Genomic DNA, 23,187 nt, shown 5'->3' on the forward strand with positions numbered 1-23,187 from the left:
GGGAGATAGGGAGTTACTACTTAAGGGATACTGAGTTTCTGTTTAGGGGAATAAAAATGTTTGAAAATGGATAGTGGTGATGGTTGCACAACATGGTGAATGTAACTAACGTCGCTGAATTGTACACTTAAAAAATGGTTAAAATGGCAAACATTTTGTTATATATATTTTACCACCCACACACACACACAAAACAGGTTGTCTCTAAGACCCCTTCCCAATCTAACACACTATGATCCTAATGCTCTTTCTAAAAAGAAAACATCAGCCTTTTGAAGCAGATGTGGGTTGCAAGGCAGAATCCTTACAAGGTCATTATGACAAAAATGGCACCTCAAAGTTTTCCATCCACAACAGGCTCAGGGGAGGAAATAAAACAAAAAAAGTCTAAAAATACTTTTCTGCTCTCACTTCAGAGTTTGGGAGGCCTGAAAGTTTCCCATTTAAAAGCTATAGTATGATGCTTGGATTGTCTGCAGTCATCTTGAGAGAAGTTTAAATATATTTTACCTACTGTGGGTACCTCATCTGGTTAAACGAGTTAGGGGTTAGCAAGATGGTGGTACAAAGGTTTCATCCTGCCCACCTTCATCTTGCCAACACTGCCCCCTCCTTCTCCCACCACCTGACTGCTCCGAGCCTCCTGCAGGGCACTAGTGCAGTTGTGAAGCAAAGAGCTTTCTGCCCACAACCTTTCAAATGTTCCGTTTTCTGTAGAAGAGCAAATGGCTCCTCTTGACAGATACGATGAAAGATGTTTTAGTTTAGTATAATGAACGCATACACTGAATATTCTTATTCTACCACTTGTTTAGAAAGAGTCTGACCCCAAGGACTCTAAGCACATTATGAAAGTTATCTCCCAGGTAGTTCCATTTGATGGAAAGGCTCCACGTGTTTACAATAACTGATTTGTCCCTGTTATCACACAAGGAAAGCAGATAGGGGACACTGAGCTTCTGTTAAGGGTGATGGAAAAATTCAGGAACCAGTTAATGGTGATGGTTGAACAACATGATGAGCATAATTAATTGCAGTGAACTGTCCTATCAAGATTGTAGAAACGGCAAATGTTTTGTTACCTATGTATTTACCACAATTTTTTAAAAAATTTAAAAACCAGTAAAGCAGAGAGAGTACACACGAGGCCAGGAGCAGGGAACGTTATTTAGCCATCCTTGCGCTTGAACAGGAGTCCCTGGGTAGCGCAAACAGCTAAGCTCTCTACTGCTAGCTGAAATGTTGGCAGTTCGAACCCACCCAGAGACACCTCAGAAGACAAGCCTGGCAATCTTCCAAAAGATCACAGCCTTGGAAACCCTATGGAGCAGTTCTACCCCAAACACATGGGATCTCCATGAGCCAGAATTGACTCCACAACAAATAACAACAACAAGGGCTTGAAGGTAGGGCTCCATCCAAACCATCCTAGAAAGGTGAGTATCACTCAGATCTTAAATATTTCTAGATAGGAAGACACCATTACCTGGCTTCAGGTTCTAGCTCTTATTTTTTTATAATTGCAATTGCTCATCAATGGTCCACAAAGTTTTCAGTGTATGTTATAAAGGACTACCAAGCCCCGTCCCCTTCACACATATTCAAAGCAGAATGTCTGTTAGAACATTTTTCATGAGATGTGTTTGATTAGTACTTGCTGATAGCAAATCTCTCTCTTCTTTCCCATCTATCTATATATATACCCATCTGGGCTCCCGTCAAAAGCAGAGCCCTCAGAAAAGGGCTTATGTGCAGCCATGTATTTCGGGGAGTGATTCCAAGAACAAAAGTGGGGAACTAAAAAGCGTGAAATAGGTAAGAAGGGAAAGTCAATCCCAGGGTGCATTAGCAAGCTTGTCATTGCTGTGGGCACTGGGATGCAATTCCTCTGGGGACTCTCATGGGGAGCTGTGTAAAATGTGTCTCAGGACTGACAAAAGATAGAAGGAGGAAGAGGCTATGGTAGCCCCACCAAACCAAAACCAAACCATTGTCGTCGAGTCGATTCCGACTCATAGCGACCCTATAGGACAGAGTAGAACTGCCGCATAGGCTTTCCAAGGAGCCTGTGGTGGATTGTAACTGCCGACATTTGGTTAGCAGACAAGCTCTTAAACACTAAGCCACCAGGGTTCCTCAGAGGATGTTAACTCCTCTGCATTTCCTGGTTTGCTCATGATCTAGAATGGCTAAGTAGGTCTCCACAGGCAGCCACAGAGGTGGCAAAGAAGTCCTGGGGCAGGAAGCAAGAACTACTTGGTGCATCTGAGGTGAGATGCTGTCAGCTACACCTGACCATAGCTGGGTGCTGTAGCAAAGGCTGGAGTAAGAAGTTGAGCTATGAGTTTGTGAGGTAGAGAACAACTGATGTTTGATGAAATGATCATAAGTGGCATAATGTTGTCACCTCTTTAGCCTCTAAATTAATGTTGGCTACGCACCTGACCTACTGGGTTAGATTGAAGCTCTTAACCCCCCCAACCCCCGCCAACTCCCAGGAAAGATTGATGAGAGTTTGGCAGAGTCAAGGACAGTGCTGGTCACGATACTAAGGAATGGAAGAGTTGGCATATGAGAAGCAGATAACGGCTCTCTCATCTGTATCACAAGATCTCTTTAGAGTCCTCTCTTCCTTGGGGTTTGCATTTTAATTTCTCTAATATGCTGGAGCTCTTCTAGGACTCCAATAGGAGGAGTTATTTGACAGGGACATGGACAGCCTCCCACCTCAGAGAGCCTGCTTAGCTTAGGAAAGCCACGAAAAAAAACAAATCGCTGTCGCGTCGATTCTGACTCATGGAGACCCCATGTGTGTCAAGTAGAACTGTGCTCCCTAGGGTTTCATGGCTGATTTTTTGGAAGTAGATCACCAGGTCTTTCTTCCAAGGAACGTCTGGGTGGACTCGAACCACCAACTTTTGGATTAACAGCCAAGCACGTAACCATTTGTGTCACTCAGCCAAGAGATCCCAAATGAGGCCAAGGAATAGGAGCCTTAAGCCCAAGGAAAAGGATTTCTGGTGATTCTCACATTCCCAACTTACCCGGACCAAGGGTCCAACAAAGCAGTAAGGGGCCAGAGCCCCAGTTAGGAATAAAAAGTTTACCTTTGCCTGGCATTTTCTCTGTGCGTATATCTCCCTCAGGCTCGATGGGGAGGTAGCTGCCCTCATGGAAAGCAGCTGACTGAAAACTGAAATATTGGTCTCTGTTTTTTTCTACCGCTAACAGTCCTTTTACTAATGGGAGATTGGACTTAGCATGGGTTGATGGCTGAGTAGTTACAGACAGACATGGAATGTATATAAAGAGTACACAGAGTACGTACATAATACAGATATAAACATAATAAATATGTATGTGTGCATGAACATCCAAAAGGAATGCCATGAATTTTGTTATTCTGGGATCCGCAATACTGTAAGACAATATTTTTCATTTTTCTTTTGTGAGTCTGAAAATAAACACAAGTTGTTGAAACAGTCTAACATATGAAAACACTAAGGGTCATTAAATCTCAATCAGAATGCCCCCTTGCCTGTCTTATCTACACTTAAATAAATGGGACTAGTAACTGAACCAATAGCAACATTATGATAAATGGAGAAAATATTGAAGTTGTCAAAGATTTCGTTTTACTTGAATCCACAATCAATGCCCATGGAAACAGCAGTCAAGAAATCAAACAATGTATTGTACTGGGCAAATTTGCTGCAAAAGGCCTTTTTAAAGTGTTGAAAGCAAAGATGTCACTTTGAGGACTAAGGTGGGCCTGACCCAAGCCAGGGTATTTTCAGTCACCTCATATGCATGGGAAGCTGGACAATGAATAAGGAAGTCCTAAGAATAGTTGATGCCTTTGAATTATGGTGTTGGTGAAGAATATTGAATATACCATGGATTGCCAGGAGAACGAACCAATTGGTCTTGTAAGAAGCCAGAATGCTCTTTAGAAGCAAGGATGGTGAGACTTCACCTCATGTACTTTGGACATGTTATCAGGAGGGACCAGTCCCTGGAGAAGGACGTCATGCTGGGTAAAGTAGAGCGTCAGTGAAAAAGAGGAAGACCCTCAATGAGATGGATTGACACAGTGGCTGCAACACTGGGCTCGAGCATAGCAACAATTGTGAGGATGGCGCAGGACCAGGCAGTGTTCAGTTCTGTTATTCATAGGGTCACTATGAGTCAGAACCAACTCAACGGCACCTAACAACAACAGCAATGGGTCATAACCATACTATCAGTCAAGGTCCCATCTTTAATGGTGTCAGACAATAGACATAGTAGCATTAGTGACTAAACATACAGGAGTCTTGGGAACATGAAGAGACCATGTATCTTTTTAAATGGGCAGAATAATAATTTCCTGCTGAGGAAGGACTTTACAATTTGGTTTGTCTCCCTGGGTGGTGTAAATGGTTAATGCTCTTGGCTGCTAACTGAAAGGTTGGTGGTTTGAGTCTATCCACAGGTAGACTTGGTGATCTACTTCTGAAAAATCAACCGTTGAAAACCCTGTGGAGCACAGTTCTACTCCGACACTCATGGGGTCACCATCAGTCAGAATCAACCCCATGGCAACTGTTTTTGTTTTGTTTTTTTTGTTTTTTGCTGGTTTGCCTGTGGATAAGAGGCTGAGTTGTGTGCATCCACTATTTTGTGTCACAGGATCCTGTCTTCAAATATGAGCACCTCACATTATCCATAATCCATTGCCTACATCATCATCATTCTTCACACCCGTTCTTCACAACCCAAAGCTTCCATCCTAGTTGCCCATATACAAAAGCAAGTCCAGGCCTACTCTCCCAACCACTTCTCTCCCTGGATTGCCCTTCCATTCTAGCCTTGACCCACTTCTTTCTTTCTCTCTCCTTTTCATTCATTATTTCATGAGCAACAAATATGTGGAAAGCCATGTGAAGGGAACTGGTAAGAAATGGAGATAAATAAGATACGTTTCCTACCTTTACAGAGTTTACCAACCAATAGAAGAAGCCTGCTGGAGCAAATGCATTATGTTGTTGGTTGACGATGAGTCAATACTGACTGATGGCCACCACAGGTGTCCCAACTAGGGTTTTCAAGGCTGTGACCTTTCGGAAGCAGATCTCCAGGCCTATCTTCAGAGGCACCTGTGGGTGGGTCTGAACCTCCAACCTTTTGGCTATTAGTTGAGCGCTTAATCCTTTGCAACACCCATAGCTCCAAATGCATTATAATACCAGGTAAAATACAGATAAATTGTTGTAGGCTTATTGAATAAAGAGCTACAAATTCTAATGGGAGTGAACAGAGGCTCTATGGAGGATGCAGCTTGCAACCTGTAATCTAAAGGATAAGTAGGATTTTCATAGGCAGGAAAAGTGGGGATGCCATTCCAGATTGAGAGAATAACTTGAGCAAAGACAAGAAGGTGACTACATGGTGGGTTCTGTTATGCTGGGAGATTACAACAAAGCCAAACAAAGCCTGCTTGTGTAGAGCTTCAAGTTTCTTGTTAAGGAGACCAAATGACAGAACTACTCTGTATTTAATAAAAGCTAACAAGAAAAAGTTGGGGAGGAGGATGGCATGATCTGACCTGTGTTTTATGAGATAATTCTAGCAGCATTAACAAAGACTTGAAAGGTAAGAGACCAGAGGCAGAGAGACATAGTGCTATGGGTGGAATTGTGTCCCCCCAAAATATATGTTGAAGTCTTAACCTCCAGTACCTGTGAATGTGACCTCGTTTTGAAATAAGGTCTTTGAAAATGTTATCAGTTAAGTTAGCATGCGGTCACACTGGAGTAGGTTGGGTCCTAATCTGATATAAGCGATGTCCTTATGACACACAGACACAGAGGGAGAACAGCCATACGAAGATGGAGGCAGACATTGGAATTATGCTGTCACAAACCAAGGAACACGAGGAGCTACAAGAAGCTGGAAGAGATAAGGAAGTGTCTTCCCCTAGAAACTTCAGAGACAGCATGGCCCTTCTGACACTCCAATTTTGGTCTTCTAGCCTCCAGAAGTATGAGAAAATAAATGTCTGTTGTTTTAAGCCATACACTTTGTGGTACTTTGTTATAGCAGTCCTAATACACCTAGTATGTACAGAACGTCCTAAACTGAGGTCATTATCATCTTCTCCCTCCAATCTGCCCATCATCATGTACTCCTTAGCTGTAATAAGCGCATACCCATCCTCCAAGATACACAAGCTATAAAATTTGGAGTCAAATTTATCCCTTTCTATCTCCCTTCTTTCTTTCTCTTCCTCCCTCTCCTTTTACAACTAAGATAAACAGTCCTGCTTATTTTATCTGTCAAGTACTTTATGAATCTATCCTGTATTTTCCATTCATAGCATCCTGGTGCAAGTCCTTAGCTTCCCTCATCTGTTGTATCACAGTAGTTTTGTTTCTGACTAGGACACTAAAGTGTAGAAAAGACATGGCCAGATCTGTAGATGCAAAGATGATAGTCAAGCCAGTGGAAGGGTTATAAGCCCATGGTGGCAACAACAAAGACAACAACAATAGAACCTTGGAAAATGTCCACTTTCATGAAGGAAGAGAAGTTAACAAAGAGACTGAGAAGATGCAATTAGAGGAGGTCGTATACAAGCAGAACATTGTTGGAGAAGCCAAGGATGGAGAGACTTCTGTGTGAAATTCTACAGAAGGATGAGTAGGGTAAGATTGGATCTCATAGCCTTTACCAATTTCATAGTCCTTGGTGATCTTCACAAATGTAATTTTAGTGACTGTGTTGGGGTGGAAACCAAATCTCAAGAGGTTAAAGAATGAGTTGGTGGTAAGCTGCTGGTGACCATTAAGTTCGATAGTGAAAGAAAAAATATTATAAACCTAACCAGTTGTCATCAAGTTGATTCTGACTCGTCAGACTTCATTTGTGTCAGAGTAGAACTGTGCTCCATTAGGTTTTTGAGGCTGTGAACTTTTGGAAGTAGATTGCCAGGCCTTTCTTTCAAGGTGCCCGTAGGTGTGTTTCAACTGCCAGCCTTTTGGTTAGTAGTCGAGAACTCAACCATTTGCACCACCCAGCATATCTAGCTCTTGCTGAAAGATACCAAGTCTTCCCTTACCTCTCAGGGAAATCTAACGTCTTCCTATTCCCTACTTCACATTCCTTCAAAGAGATGAGGCACAAGCTGCTGACATTTCAATATCCAGCCACACTCCACACGAATTTTCCATATCCTTTTAGGTGTAACTCATCCTTTGAAGGGTATGCAGTCCCTCTTGCCACACCGAAGTTATTGTCTGCCAGGACCACTTTCTGTTAGCCAGGAACATTCGCAGGAAATGGGTTGCACAGATGGAATTTAGTACTGCTTCTCCTAAATACAGAGCCCTTGTGGCGCAGTGATTAAGAGCTACGGCTGCTAACCAGAAGGTTGGCAGTTCAAATCCACCAGCCGCTCCTTGGAAAGCCTATGGGGCAGTTCTCCTCTGTCCTATAGGGTTGCTATGAGTTGGAACACAACAACAACTGCATTTCTTTGAGTCCCTGGGTGGTGCAAACAGTTAAGCACTCAACTCCTAACCAAGAAGTTGGTAGCTCGAACCCATCCAGAGGTGACTTGGAAGAAAGACCTGGTGATCTGCTCTGAAAGCTCACAGCCATGAACACCCTATGGAATGCAGTTCTACACTGGCACACATAGGGTCACCATGAGTCAGAATCAACTCGATGCAACTGGTAATCAAACTGCATTTCTACTTAATCAGAGGTTATGCATTTCTCAAATTCTAGTGAAAACAGCAGCATTAACAAGTAGGAGCTCAGCATTTGTCTGAGTTGTTGGGGCTGCAGCTACTCAATCCCTAATTACGTTTTAGTCAGGAGAGTGAGTAATTTAGATTATGCAGGCTGCATACGTTTACTGTCTCATCGTATCAAACACTTCAGTGCATAGAGTGGAAGTAGAAAGACCTTCATGCAATCTAAAACAAGAGAATTTGGACCTCAATGACTAATTCTATTTTCCCTAAAATTTAAAAAGTTTAATAGCTGATTTTTTATTTTAAAAAAAGGTAATAATGCATATGATAAATAAAACCAATTCAGTGATTACTTTTCAAGAGAAGAGTGAAGAGAAGCATAACTTAATTTTGTTTGCATCTTCTGCCTTCATTTGCTCAAAAAATGCAATTGTTGATTATCAGTTCCGTGTTTGAGCCTTTCCCAAATCTCCTCCCTCTATGCCGCACATCAATTCAATGGGTGGACCTACAACATCCATGAAATGAATTCCTCAGTCTAGAGTAGGAAGCTTCTGGGGAGGGCAGCAGACCTTCACATGTCAGACCATAAGCCAAGAGTGCTGACCAGCTAAAAGCTATCAGCTTGGTCACTGCTCTTGTCTTCTCCGTCCAAATCTATAATCTATTCACAACCACTCTTTTGGTGACAAATTAGGTTCCAGAAATGTGTGAAAAAAAACTTTCTATTTTTCTTTTAAGTTACTAGTCATGAGACAGAATATTTAGGTGGCAGATGAAAGATGAGGGAGAGAGTGAGAATTATAGAGAAATTGTGGAACTTTAGATCATCTAATTCCATTTCACTGTGATGTAAAAGAAGAAGCTGTGGCCTGGGTAGGATGGGGGATGTGAAAGACTAAAGACAGACAGAATGAGAGAAAGATTATTTGCTTAATCTTTAAAAATAATAATAATTGTTCATATAACTCATATTAACCCAAGCCAGTCTTGTGGTTCAGACTCAGCAGCAAATCACAGAAATAGTAGTCCAGCAGAAAAAAATAAAAGTAACAGCAATTTGAGACTTTAGTCTATCCATAACACACCAAAGAGGGGAGTACATTTCTTGATGTATATCCAAAGATCCTCAAAATCTCCTTTAGACATTTTCCTCACCTGATGAACAACGAGTACCTCCGAACCTTACTCTTCTTCCCCTCTCTGTTGTTGTTGTGGTGTGCCCTTGAGTCATTTTCGACTCATAGTGAGTTCATGTGACAAAACAGAACTTCCCCACAGGGTTTTCTTGGTTATAATCTTTATGGGAGAAGATCGCCAGGTCTCTCGTCTGGGGAGTGGCTGGGTGGATTTGAACCATCAACCTTTTGGTTAGCAGCCAAGTGCTTAACCGTTTGCACCACAAGGGCTCTCCCTCCCTCTCTATAACGTTTTAAAATTCCTCCCAGCACTCCGGTCTCACAGTCCCTTTCCTCTCTGCCTCAGCAAGTTATTATATAGATCAATTTAACCTTTCTAATTTCTCCCCCCCACTCCACATTCTAGAACTAGAGAAAGACCAGATCCCTCAGATTGGAAGATCCTGTCAGTCTCAAGGAGGATCAACTTTAAAAACAAACCCATGTATAAACCAAAAAAAAAAAAAAAAAACCAAACCTGTTGCCATCAAGTCAATTTCAACTCAAAGAAACCCTATAGGACAGAGAGAGCTTCCCCACAGGGTTTCCAAGGAGCGGCTTGTAGATTCAAACTGCCAGCCTTTTGGTTAGCAGCCTGAGCTCTTAACCACTGTACCACCCGGGCTCCACATTTAGAGATACCATAATAAAATTCCTGAACATCAAGATGAAAAAGAAAATCTTAAAAGCTACAATGGGATACAGATAAATGATCTACAAGGAGTGAGATTCAGTTCGACAGGAGGCTGCTCATCAACCACAGAGGTTTCAAGAAAATAAATAATGGACTAGCTTAGAAATGCTTAGGAAAAAAGAAATTTGAACTTAAGGATTCTATACCAAGCCTAACTAATACTCTAGAGGGAAATACTCAGACACACAAGGCTTCAGAATTATTTATTACCCACAGACACTCTCTGACATGGTAGGTAGAACAGGAGAACAAAAGGAAACCTACCAAATTATGTACTCCGGGATGAGGAAAAATGAATCCAAAAGGAAATCATGGGGTACAGGTAACAAAGAAGAATGTATCCATTTTTTTTTTTTTTTTTTTTTGGTAATTAAAAAGTAATCTTTTTTTTTTTTTTATTTTAAGTTGAGGAGACAAGAAGGTTGGAAACACTTAAAATTTAATTCTTTACACAATCAAAGGACCTACAAAAATATGTTTGGGGAGCAGCCATTCTGGGACAGATAATAATTCCAATAAAACTTGAGAATGCAATCCCTGAGTCTGGTAATGCCCTTGCTGCCATGTAATCTGGCCACCTGGCACCAGTTGTCATGATGACAATGTCAGTGGGCCTGAGGAGGGACGCTTGATGAGCATACAATTTAGCAGACTGCTCCTTTGTCTTACTGTGCCTAACAAGTTGTACTAGATCAAATGGACTGGTAGATGAGGAGATGAATGGAGTTAAAAATGGTAATATTTCAGACGAGCTGACGCACTGCAAACATACTCTTTAGATGACCGAGCTATGAAGTCTGTCGACCAGAGGCCTCTTACCGCCAAGGCTGTAGCAGGAGGGCCCAGCTCTGCCTAGGGTGTGTTCTAATGAAAGATTTTAGGCTCTACAAAGGCTTCCGTTGAGAGGTTCATGATGCTGTCGCCTATGTCATATGCCATGAATTTAGGGCTTGGAATCCCTCACTTGAACTTTTTTACCCCATCCCTGTGTGTGCCAAAAAAGAACAGCTGCCAAAAAGCAGACATTTTCCTGTCTCTAAAAATAACATACTGGCAATGCTTCAGGCCCCTGTGCCAAGACCTGGCCCTTCCCAGGGTAAATAATAGGTGGTCAAGTTGACCAGAGGCAAGGACTGAGCTCTGAAGCAGGCCCGAGTCCAGTCTGGATACCTCAGACAGGGCATGTGCAGCTGGACAGCCAGAAGCCAGGTGTGGCTGAGAGGGGGAAGCTTCAGGTTACACTAGAGACTTTGACCCAGCCCAGGTCACAGAGTCCTCACCAGCCCTGCCCCCAGAGCCCTGGGGTCCACAGTGACAGATTCGAGGGCCTGTGAGACCCTGTCCAGAGAATGGTCCCTGGGAAGGAAAGCGTTTCATAAGCATCCATCTGCATTCATCACTCAGGCCTGTGCTCGTCACTTGTCAAAACCCCTCCTGCCCAGCAGCGAGAGGCCTCACCTGCTAGAGACAGGCCCAACCAAACTGCCTTAGTATGTGAATGCTATAATAACAGTCATTGTCCCCACTCTAATTGCCTCCCAGCTCGTCAAATGCTTCTACGGCACTTGTTCAAACCTCTGTACCTGGTCATTATGGCTCCAATCTTCCCTAGACCATAATCTTGGCTTTTGGCTGGTTTGGGGGATTCAGAGAGCTAAGAGGGAGTTAGGGGAGGAGAAGGACTAAATATAGCAAATATTTGCCCGCATAATCACTCTATAAACACGCTTCAGTGGAACAGAGTGTGGGGCCGACCCAGATGATGGATGTCACTCACCCGAGTGTCACATCATAAACAAAAGTGAATGAGCCCATTCTCCCCCAGAACCAGAGAGGTGCCTGTTCACACTGTAAATATTTATGAAGTCATGGTCCTTAAAAGACTTTCTTTTTTCAGGTAAGTAGACTTCAACGAAAAAGTTAAGTAGATCTTTTCCTGCAATTATGGAGTCGTCACAGTCGTTTTTCAACAGGCATTCTACGAAAAGGAAAAAGAATGAAGTAAGGCAAGGACAAACGAACCCCCATTCCAGGAGGCTAAGGTATGGAGATCTTATTTATGGCAGTCAAGGTTCATTCTCACTCGGAAACTGACAGCCTTCTCGGGGCTGGCGGAAACCAGCAGGAGCACTCCTAGTGCTGCTCAAACCAGGCCTGTGTAATGAAGGGCGCAAACAGATCCCCATCACCCAAGTTCTGACTCCTGCTGCCACCTCTGCCGGGAGAGGCATCTCCTGAGCACACTCAGCTCTCTCAGCCTGTCTCTTAGTAACAGAAAAAAAACGTACACCTCACCCCATTACTTTACTCATTTGAAAAGAATTCTCGGAATGCGAGGATGTGTGCCTGCCTGGGTGTTTATGCAAAGTCCACCCCTCCTGCACACAGTTACTCCTCCTGGTTTCATTAGGAATGGCACCCAAGATCCCCCATCAGAATCTGACAAGCTTCTCCTGCGTTTTCTTTTGCTGCAAGGAATAAACTCCCCTTCTGCGCCCAGCAGCCCTCCTACACTCCCCTCCTGCAAGGCACTGTGGCAATCCTTCGACCTGGAGCTCCCCAGCCATTGTCTCCACAACACTACATGCTAATTTTCTCGTCACTTTGCAGCTTCCTTGTTATTAATCTCCTAAATGCACCAAAATCCTTGCCCAAGACCATCAGGCCTGTGTCTTTCCCAGGGATGGCCTTTTGCCCAGTCTCTCTTTCCCTCCAAACCTTACGGTGGCCCCAGTTAATGTCAGACTAAACTGGCCCAGCAGGGAGAAGTTGCTTGTTCCGCTTTAGCCTTCAGGAAGTCTTGTTCCACAACATCTCTGGTTTTGTGAAATGAGTCACAGGTGGCCTTGACCATGGCCTCTCTGGTAAGGCCAGGGCTGCCATGTATGGTCTGTGTTCTGTGCCACCCACCTCTTCATGTAAGTCAGATTTCTTTGCCAGGACAGCCTGAGTCATAAAACTCAGCACATTCCTTAGGCGTTGGATAGTCTTTCCTTGTTAATACTTTGCTTTTGTTTTATGCAGCACCTGGTTTCATTTTAAAAACTCAAATAAAATCTCACGGTTGAGGAGTGAGGGGAAGGAAATTGAAAGGAAAAAGGAGAGCAAAACCTAGGATAGGGAAAGGAAGAAAGAGCTATGACTTCCCAAGGAGGCAAGACCCAGAGCAGGACAGAGATGGAGCTGCAGAGGACAGGGAAGTAGAAAGAGAGGATGTGCTACAAACGAATTGAGTTTGGCCAAAATCCTTTTTGCTGTATATGATTTTTAAAGAGCCTAATGCTTCGGTCTCCTCCCCACCAACATGCCCAAATTAGGCCGCAGTACTAAAAGAGTTAGTACTTTGCTCATAAGTCACTTGACCTTCCATGAACCCCTTCACTTTCTCAGTCTCATCAATAATGTGACAGATTTATTTTAAATAACCTTTAGGGAACATTCCAGCTCTAACATTCTATAATTCTGGAAACCCACTCCCTTCTCTTGCACGACAAACCCATGTGCGAGGGAATATTTTTCCACAAGCTAGGATGTGATTTTTGCCTTTGAAGGGTAGGGGTGGTAGGGGGCAGGCAAGGGAGAAGATGTAGACCCAACCGTACAAATGTTGCTGGTAAAACTGAATTTCTGTGACCAGGTTATTTTGTAAAACCATCTGCACAGCTGTTAACATTTTTAGAATTAGAACAGAAGTTTAGTAAGTTATGCCTTGCACAGAGTAAAAAATAAATACTGAATGAATGAACGAATGAATGACAGATGACCATTAATATGGAGAACCGTATATTTTTGGAGTAGTAAAGGGTATTAACCACGGCGTAAGACTGATCATTAGGTACTGGACTCTGAACTGGAGTTGCTGTAGGACCTTAAACAGAGGCCCTGACATTCTCCAACAAGGCTGGCCAGGGCAAAAATCCTGGAGGTTCCTGAGTGGCTCCGGGGCTGCATTTTCAATGCATAGTTTTGGCGAGCTTAATGGAAACCATACGAAGGAATCGGGAATCAGACCAGATGGCTCACCGGGAATGTATTTAGCCAACCTAGGTTAAAGAACAAAAATAACCACTAGGAAGGAGGTGGTGGTGTGTGTGAGTGTGCAACTTTTAATTACCTTTTTCCATTCAACAAAAATCATAGAGACAAGGGCAGTCTTGATAAACGAGCATATATGGGGGGAGGGGCAGTAGTGGAAGGAAGGAAGAGGAGGAGGTGGCTACTTTCGTAAATCAGACGCAGTTTTGCCTGCCCTCCTTAGAACAACAGCTGTTGCGACCCTGTGCAGAGCCGACTGTGGAAGGGGCATGGGGCCGGGTGTGTGTGGGGGGAGATGTCGGGCTGTGCGGGGAGCAGGCTAGGGGGAGTGAGGGAGGGTGAGGTGGGGGTGGTGGAGACGGGGCCGTGGAGAGGGAAGGGCACACGTGGATGAGGGAGGCGGGCCGTGAGCGGGGGAGGCAAACTGAGGGCGGGGTGGTGGGAGACGGGCTGGGGAGTGAGGCATAGTGGTGGTGGGGGGGTTTGGGGGGGCTCCGGGGACCCTGGGCCCGAAAGGCCAGACTCCGCCTGCCCCGGGCGTCCGCTCGACTGACGACTGACGGAGTGTTTGCTCACCCCGGCGCCTTGCGCGGAGGAAAACCTGGCGGTGGAAGGCCCCGGCTCTTCTGGGCTATTCCTCTGAATACAAAAAAGGCTTTCTCACGCCTGTGCCCTCCCGGGAACCTCCAGATGGGAGAGACTGGCTCTTTGAGGCCAGAGCCCACAGCTGCTGGGGCTACACCACCACTTCGGTGGTTCTTGCTGAGAAATGTAATTCCAAGTATTTATTTTAAGGGACAAAATAATAATGATTATAACCATAACTTTTGTCCCATCTCCCAATTAAAAAGAAAAAAATTGAGGTGTTTGAAGCCCAGGAAATTGCCCAGGGAAGCCAATCTGCCAAAGTCCAGATATTCCCAGGCCCTCTCATACCTCGAAGTGGTTTATTAAGCAAACTCTGGGCGTCCAGCTTGTGGCTTCGTTTTCCAGCTCAGCTAAAGGATGTTAACGGTCTTCCCAGCAGATAATCGAAGTATTGATCAACTTCTGAGTCATCTGAGGAGCCAACTTTGCTTTCAGAATCACACTGTCCCTGAAACTGGAGAAAAATTACCTGGTTGTCAACACTCCTATCTGTAAGGCTTACTTTTTTGCAGAATTGGAAATTGCCTTTTCCAAGCCAGACATCACTCATGTGCAAGAGTTGGGATTGTTCCATCTCTTTTAACCTTCCTATTTCATGTATTGTATCTCTAACGGGAAGGCCAGATCAATAAGCAGGAGAGAAAAAAAGGCAAGAACTCTTGGAATCACTAACCAAACCACCCCACTGCCTCTTCAATATCCCTGCCTTTCGCCCTGTCTTCCCTATCATTCTTTTGGTCCTGCCATTTCTGGTGTAAATGTCTCGGCTTTCCAGTTTTACATGGTGAACTTCCTGAAGCTAAAACAAACCATTGCCGTTGAGTCAATTCTGACTCAGAGGGACCCTATACAACAGAGTAGAACTGCCCCATAGAGTTTCCAAAGAGCGCCTGGTGGGTTCGAACTGCTGATCTTTAGATTGGTTAGCAGCTGTAGCTCTACACTACCAGGATTGCCTTCTTCAAGCTAGGACCCAGAAAACCCAGAAATAGAAATATTTGGAGGATGATTACCAAAGACATTAGACATCAAACAAATACTTTAAGAATATTGTTAATGGTTGAAATTTTCACTCAGTGCCTACTTGTTGCTAATGCAGAATCCATATTTTTTACATCACAATGCTTGTTCCCCTCCCCAAAATATAGCACCTACAAAAAATTTAATGTTTTGCCTTATCTAACAAAGTATTCTGTCATGATTTGTTTTTTATCAGGACTCTATGCCCCAGGTTTCCCAAATAGGTGCCCCATGATAATTGTCTGTGTGTGTTTTTAGCCTGTTATTGCATCATAAAAACAAGGGCAGATGTAATGTCACTAATTTGTTGGGGATGGTTGACTTCAAAGAGATTACTGTCAGTATAGAAAATTCACTTTAGGGGAGGGGGCAGAGGGAGCTGCTCAAAGAGAAGTGCAACTGCTCCACAGAACAGCTGCAGACCCTGATTGGCAATGGACTTGCTTGGCATCAGTACAACTCCATGTAGCAAGTGGGATTTATTTATTTAACAATAGTTAATGATTCACCCAAGCAATTCCCAGGAGGCCAGCCAGCAGTAAAGACACCTTCAGGAAATCGGCTACCCTTCCTAGAAGCACAAACTAGCCCTATAATGAAGGGAGGTCCCTGCTGCCCATGTAATACAGCTCTCAGTGGACTGCATGGCTTAAAATGCCCCAAAGAACTCCCTCCACTGCCTGCCACAGCACTGCCTTTCCTTGCTTGCAATGCTCTCTGGGAAAGTCATTGGGTCCAAAAGCAGTAAATCAAGAAAAAGTCACCATTTCTGGGAGGCCACTGTTAAAATAGATTAGTTACCTGGTGTTATAGATTGAATTGTGTCCCTCCTCCCCAAAATATGTGCTGGAATCCTAACCCCTGTACCTGTGGATGTAATCCGCTTTGGGACTAGGTTTACTTTGTTATGTTAATGAGCTCATCTCCCTGAAGGATGTGCCTTAAACCTAATCACTTGTGAGTTATAAGGATCAGCATAGACACACAGATGTGCAAACACAAACTGAGGGAAGACAGATGCCATGTGAAGATTGCCAAGGGACCAAGGAATGCTGGGATATGAGAAGCTTCCCCCAGAGCTAACAGAGAAAGCCTTCCCCTAGTGCCAGTGCCCTGAATTTGGACTTTCAGCCTCCTAAACTGTGAGAAATCAAACCTCTGTTCTTTAAAACCACCCACTTGTGGTATTTGTTATGGCAACACTAGGAACTAAGACACCAGGGAACCAAAGTGGATCATCCAATCCTATCCCATTAGCAGAATTTATTGGATTAGCTAGTTGGGGCCTAATAGACTAACATTTTCCAAAGTGAAATGTACGTATAACTGGTAGTTCTTATGATAGTGTCATGTGGTACTTGAATAACATTTTTTATTTTATTATATTATTTTTCTAAATTTTTTAATTGTACTTTAGGTGAAGCTTTACAGAAGAAATAGTTTCTCATTAAACAGTATGCATATTGCCCTACGACAATGGTTAACAACCCCACGACATGTCAACACTATACTTTTTCAACCTTGGGTTCCCTATCACCAGCTTCCCTGTCCCCTCCTGCCTTCTAGTCCTTGTCCCTGGACTGCCGTGCCTCATTAGTGTTGTTTGTTCTCAGATCAAAGGACACCCTTTAATAAGTCTTGCAAGTTTGGTTTGGTTTTTACATAGTCCCTTAATTTCTGTTTATCTGGAAATGACCTAATTTCACCATCATATTTGAACGAGAGTTTTGCAGGATATATTATTCTTGGCTGGCAATTTTTTTCTTTCAAGGTTTTATATATGTCATCCCATTGCCTTCTTGCCTGCATGGTTTCTGCCAAATAATCCAAGCTTAGTCTTATTGTTTCTCCTCTGTATATGACGTTTTGTTTTTCTTGAGCTGCTCTCAGGAATCTTTGTTTGTCTTTGGTTTTGGTGAGTGTGATTATGATATGCCTTGGTGATTTTCTTTTGGGGCCTATCCTATATGGGGTTCGCTGAACTTCTTGGATGGTCAGCTTTTCATCTTCATGATATTGGGGAAGTTTTCTGTCAGCAATTCTTCAATGATCCTCTCTGTGTTTTCTGTTTTCTCCCCCTGTTCTGGAACTCAGATCACTCACAGATTTTTGCTGTTGATTGTATCCCACATAATTCTCAGGGTGTCTTCATTTTTCTTCATTCTTTTTTCTGATTTTTCCTCAGAGTTGTATCCAAGTATTTATCTTCAATATCACTGATCCTGTCTTCCACCGTTTCAAATCTGCTCCTCAGCCCTTCTATGACACTGTCCATTTCTGAAATCTTCTTGTTTATCTTTTTGATTTCTAATTGTTGTTTGTGTATGATTTCTAGTTGTGAATTTATTTTGGCATTTTGTTCCTGCATTATTTTCCTGAATTCTTCCATTTTTTTGTCTGTATTTTCCATGAATTTGTCTGCCTTTTCCATGAATTTGTCTATTTTTTCCCCATTTTTGTCTGCTTTTTCTTCACCTCTTGGATAGCTCTAAATATTAGAGATTTGAATTCCTTATCATGTATTTCTAGTGACTTTTTTCCTACTGGAAAGTCATGTGGTTTTTTACTTTGGACATCTACTGGAACCAATCCTGTCCTGTTTTTGTAAATGTTTGGATATTGTCTGCTGTCTTCGGGACATTGGGTAGTTATTTTCCTCGTTTATTGATTGTAGATTTGTTTGCTTCATCCTGCTTTTTTGTTTTATTTGGCTATGTCTGAGCAGGCAGGCTGTGTGTTCTTTGTTGTTTGCTCGTCTTTGGGCATGATAATTTTCACCTCCTTCTCTAATTGGCAGGGTCAGTCACTCAGGGCAGGTCTAGCTGAAGAGGAGTTGCTGGGATGGGTTGTTTGTGGCACTTACTACAGCCACCAGGGAAGGCCAGGTGCAGGGCAGGGCAGGTTCCGGTAGGCTGTGCCTGCGCTGCTTGGTGGTGTGATGTTCAGTGCGTGGTGCAGGTAGGCAGGTTGGAGGGGGGAGACTGTGATGTCTGGAGCTAAGATGGGTATGGGAGAGAAGACAGGGGAACGGGGGACAAAAACGTACAAACAAACAAAAAAGAATGCTAGGGAGCTTGCCATTGGAGTGGAGAAAAACAAAGTGGAGTAGAAAAAAAGAAAAGAAAAAAATGAATAAATAAAAATTAGAAGGAAAGAAGAAAAGCAAAGCTCCCAGGGATCCCTCCGGTGCAGCTGTGAGGTCTGGGGAAGTTGCTTCCTGCTGCGAACTACAGCCTGGCTAGAAGGGGTAGAGGTGTCACTCAGCACCAGGTATTCAGGGGACAGGAAGAGAAGGAAAATATAGACAGATGAGAAACTGAGTACTGAAGAAAGACAAAAAGGGAAAAAGAGGGAAAATAAAACAAAACAAACAAATAATAAAAAAAAAAAGAGCAAGAAAAATAGAAAAAAAAAAGCACAAAGAAAAAAGAAATGCCCTTGGGGAGCCCTATGCACGTCTGCACAAACTGTGGGGGTAGGTCCCAAGCCGCGCAGTATTGCCTGGCTAGAATGGGCTCCCAATTTGAGAAAAGAAAAAGAAAACAAACAATTCAAAACAAACAAAAAAGCCCCAGGATCCCACCAGTGTGGCAGCACAGGCCAGGAAGCGGTTTCACATTCGAGTGGCATTTCACAGTCTTTCAGAAAGAAGCAAAGATGGCACGTGGAGCCAGGTATTTGAGAGCTAGGAGGGGGAGGTGGTGAGAGGTAAGGAAGAAATCTAAAGAAGCGTAAAAAGCAACACCAGCAGCCGACAAATGGCACTTAGGGAGCTGGCCAGTGCGGGCGGGTGGAATCCAAGCAGCGCTGGGGTGAAGCTGGTGCTTCCTGGCTAAGAGACTGTGGCTGCAGGAAGCAGAGGAGGCCAAGTGGGAGTGAAGAATGGTGGGGGTGAGAAAGCATATATTGCTGGTTACTGGTTGTTTTGTCTCCTGCTGGAAGCTCCGTGAAGCTGCTTTCTCATACGCCCTGTTTGCTGATCTCTGATAGGAGTCCAAGATAGCGGATCCGTGCTACAGTAGCTGATAGGGGACCTCTGCATGTATCTCTCCTCGCTCTCTGTTCTCTGTCAGTTTCTTATTCCATTCAGTGCTTAGCTGAGTTCTTTATCTCTTTATTTGATGCTTAGAGTTTCAGGATTGCCGTTTTCTCTGTTTGGCTTAATTTTTTCAGATCTTTGCCGCGGAGGGATGGCGTGGTGCTTCTGCCTATAGTGCCATGTTGCCCGGCAGCATTTTTCATTTTAGTGTTCAGCATTTTGTTTTGTTTTTTTCCAAATACACATAATTAGCATGCTAAACCCATTGTGTCTCAAATTATAATCACGTAGGGTGAGGGTGAGTTAAAAAAAAAATAGTCAATTTAAAGAGAAATCTTAATAAACCAAAGTAATAGTATAGCAAAAATAGTCATCAGTTTTATATTAAATGAGCTGAAGTCAGTAGGGTGCATGGAGAAACCAGTTTCTTTCTTTCAAATCACTCTCTGGAAGTCTCTGCCACACACTAAGACATAATAAAAAGAATCCCACTTTAGCCCCCTGTGAAAAATTACTTAATCAGGCAAGACAGAGAGAGCCCCTGGTCTAGAGGGCTGTGACAGGGGCACAAGATGGGATGGTAGATGCTGGGTGGCAGGACAGACATATGAGGAGAGCCGTGCAGGCAGGGTAGGTCCAGGACACTGGGCACACAGGTGGGTCCCCAGCAGTGAAGGACAATCTGAGGACTTAGTGCCTTTTTTACAAGAGGCCAAAACAAAAAAACCAAACCCATTGCTGTTGAGTTGATTCCAACTCACAGCAACGCTATTGCAAGGGGCAGCATACAACAAATCACTGGTATCACTAAGGTAAATTTTGACAGTAAAACTGAAATTCCAGTCTCTTGAAGCTTCTTTGAGGTTTGTTTCCAAAACAACTGGCCAGATTTACACAAGAAACCGTTTCATGAGGCTTTAAGAGAGACTGCTTACCAGGTTTGCGTTTCACCTAACGATAAATCAGAGATTACCATCACACCAACTCTAAACATGCAAACACCCACTGCCACACAGAGACACACAGAAGGATGCTTACTGACACTATCCCAGGGATCCACTGTTTGATGACAAGAAAAAAGGATTCTTACGTGGGTCAGGAAGCCTTTCCCTCGTAGGCTGAAGCGCATCAGACTTTCAGATGCAGGCTTTTTAATTCTCACATCTAGGAAGAAGAGACAGACGGTCAAGGTGTAAGTGCCTGTAGTAAACAGAGTCCAGGGTAGTATGAATAAATGAAATTTACCATATTCCAAAATCTTTGTTTAATAAGTAGACCCCAAAGCCTCACTTCCCCACCTCTGCCACCACCATGACCTTCTCATGTAGACACACTTCTGCGGAGTGGCAAAAATGTCTCTGCTGGATTTCTTCCTCCTTTTATTTCCCCATCCTACCATCCTTGTTGTTAGGACAGGCATAGTGAGGTGATAAGGAGGATGACAGGAAGAAAGAGGAGGAAATGCTAAAAGCCTTAAATGGCCTCAGACTCTGGAAGGTATGAAAATATCAGCTAAAGATCATAATTAAAATAAAGGCAGAAATTGGGTAGAAAGTGGTAGTTTAGGATGGGACTTACATGATTTTTCAGAATTTTTAGGTGACATAGAGTCAGCAAAGAGAATTTGGTGTGCCTACAAAAACAGAGAGAGAGAAATAACCAGCCACTTCCACAACAATAGAAATCTAATAAAATTCCTTTTTCAGTGTTATCCCTCCTCCCTCCTCCCCCATTCAAAAGGCTTTTTGATGCTGCTACATTAATCAAAAACCCTTTGCCGTCCAGTCTATTCTGACTCCTAGTGACCCTCTAGGACAGAGTAGAACTGCCCCACAGGGTTTCCAAGCTGGATTCAAACTGCTGACCTTTTAGTTAGCAGCCAAGCTCCTAACCACTGCACTACCAGGGCTCCGCGCTGCTACATTAGGGTCATCAAATTCATAATCTGGGGGTCTGAATTCACCCAATAAATCATTGGTTTGGCCGTTGTTCAGGTAGGTACTTTCTTTCAGGAGGCAACTCTGAAGATGAGCAAAATACAGTCAGCTTTCACTCATCTGACTCAACCTTCCCAGCACTTTTACCTGGCCAGGAACCCGGAAGCTAACAGATGACTCAGTAGATAAGCTGTTGTTGCTGATGTTAGTTGCCATCGAGTTGGCTCCAACTCATGGAGACCCCATGTGTAACAAAATGTTGCCTGGTCCTGGGCCATCCTCACTATCACTGGTATGTTTGAGCCCATTGTTTTTGCAGCTATTGTTATCCATAAGGTTACAAGTGGTACAGAGAATTGATGCATGGGAACGTATATGGCTGTTTTCCAAAACTGAATGGAAATGAAGCTATTTTATTTTTCTTCTTATTTAGGTAATTGGAAATTTCTTATTTAACATGGAAATAGAAACCATAACTAATTTTTATTCCACTGATTTAGATAACTTCAGGATAACTCTGGCAGGAGATGAGCAGATGTTTACGTTTGTACTACAAATGAAGAAATGATAACCTAAGCAAATTAGAATTATTCGATAACATTTTTTAAAAAGATTATAGAGAAAGGTTAAAACCACATAAAAGAACAAAATATTTTCCTATTTCCTATCAATAAATCATACATCAACCACCAACTATTCGTTTATACTCTTTATAATAGTTCCCCCCAAGAAATTCTGCCTATCAGCAACTGTGTAAATCTGTCTCTAACTTCTGTTTTTGATCATGTGTAGAAGTTGAAGGTAAAGAGAATGAAAGAAGGAAACAGAGCTATCTCAAGCTCGACCCCAACCATTGCCCTACCGTTCTGCTTGTCTAGGAGTTCATTTAACAACAAATATTTGCATACCTACTGCATGCCAAGCAGCATTCTATGTGCTGGGGATACAGCAGCTAACAGAACAGAAAAAAATCCCCTGACTTCATGGAGCTTGTATTCAGCAAGTTGCAAGTAACTCCAAAACTTAGGCATGATATTGGCTAGCATTATGGATTGAATTGTGTCCCCCCCCAAAGTAAGTGGTGCAAATCCTACCCTCTATACCTGTAGTTATAATCCCATTTGGGAATGGGTTTTCTTTATTATGCTAATAAGGCATTATTAGTGTAGGGTGTGTCTAAAACAATCTCCTTGGAGATATAAAAGAGCGGATCAGGCAAGCAAGCACAAACGGAGGGGAAGATGCATGCCACATGATTGCCAAGGAATAGAAGCTGAAAAGAGACAGAGCAGAAGGAGAGAGAGCAAGCCTTCCCCTAGAGCTGGCACCCTCAAGTCAGACTTCTAGCCTCCTAAACTGTGAGAAAATACATTTCTGTTCATTAAAGCCACACACTTGTGGTACTTCTATTATTGCAGCACTAGATGACTAAGCTAGTATAGGTCAGAGAGTTACAGAAGTCCCTGTTAATTTAATCTTACTAGTTTTGTTGTGTCTTCAAACACTGTCCAGCCAGAAAGCATTTAGTCAAGGTTGTTGACTCTATGACCTCTACTTGCTATCTTAGTTATCTAGTGCTGCTATAACACAGTGGTACCACAGTAGTTAAGTGCTCAGTTGCTAACCAAAATGTTAGGGTTGAAACCCACCAGCCGCTCCACGGCAGAAAGATGCGGCAGTCTGCCTCAGTAAAGATTTACAGCCTTGGAAACCCTATGGGCAGTTCTACTCTGTCCTATAGGGCCACTATGAGTTGGAATCGACTTGATGACAATGAGTGTCTGTTTTTAGCCATGATGGAGTAATTTGTATTAAACTTGCATTTCTACCATAAGCAACTAAAAACTGGAAAAAATATATGAAATAAATTATTGAGCTATTAGACAATATGCATCAC

General features: G+C 43.1%; 1 protein-coding gene across 1 annotated transcript in view; it reads right to left on the reverse strand.

The window, feature by feature from the left end:
• Window positions 1-14,640: 14,640 nt before the first annotated feature.
• The window catches only part of CUNH4orf51 (chromosome unknown C4orf51 homolog), a 66,380-nt gene continuing 57,833 nt past the window's right edge, over window positions 14,641-23,187 (reverse strand). The window contains exons 3-4 of the mRNA XM_004378868.1: window positions 20,444-20,517; window positions 14,641-14,748 (exon numbers count right to left, since the gene is read on the reverse strand). Of these exons, the coding sequence (XP_004378925.1) occupies window positions 14,641-14,748; window positions 20,444-20,517 (182 nt within the window). The remainder of the gene's footprint in view (window positions 14,749-20,443; window positions 20,518-23,187) is intronic.

Source organism: Trichechus manatus, unplaced genomic scaffold (genome assembly GCF_000243295.1).
Source record: "Trichechus manatus latirostris isolate Lorelei unplaced genomic scaffold, TriManLat1.0 scaffold00059, whole genome shotgun sequence".
NCBI classification, from domain to species: Eukaryota; Metazoa; Chordata; class Mammalia; order Sirenia; family Trichechidae; genus Trichechus; species Trichechus manatus.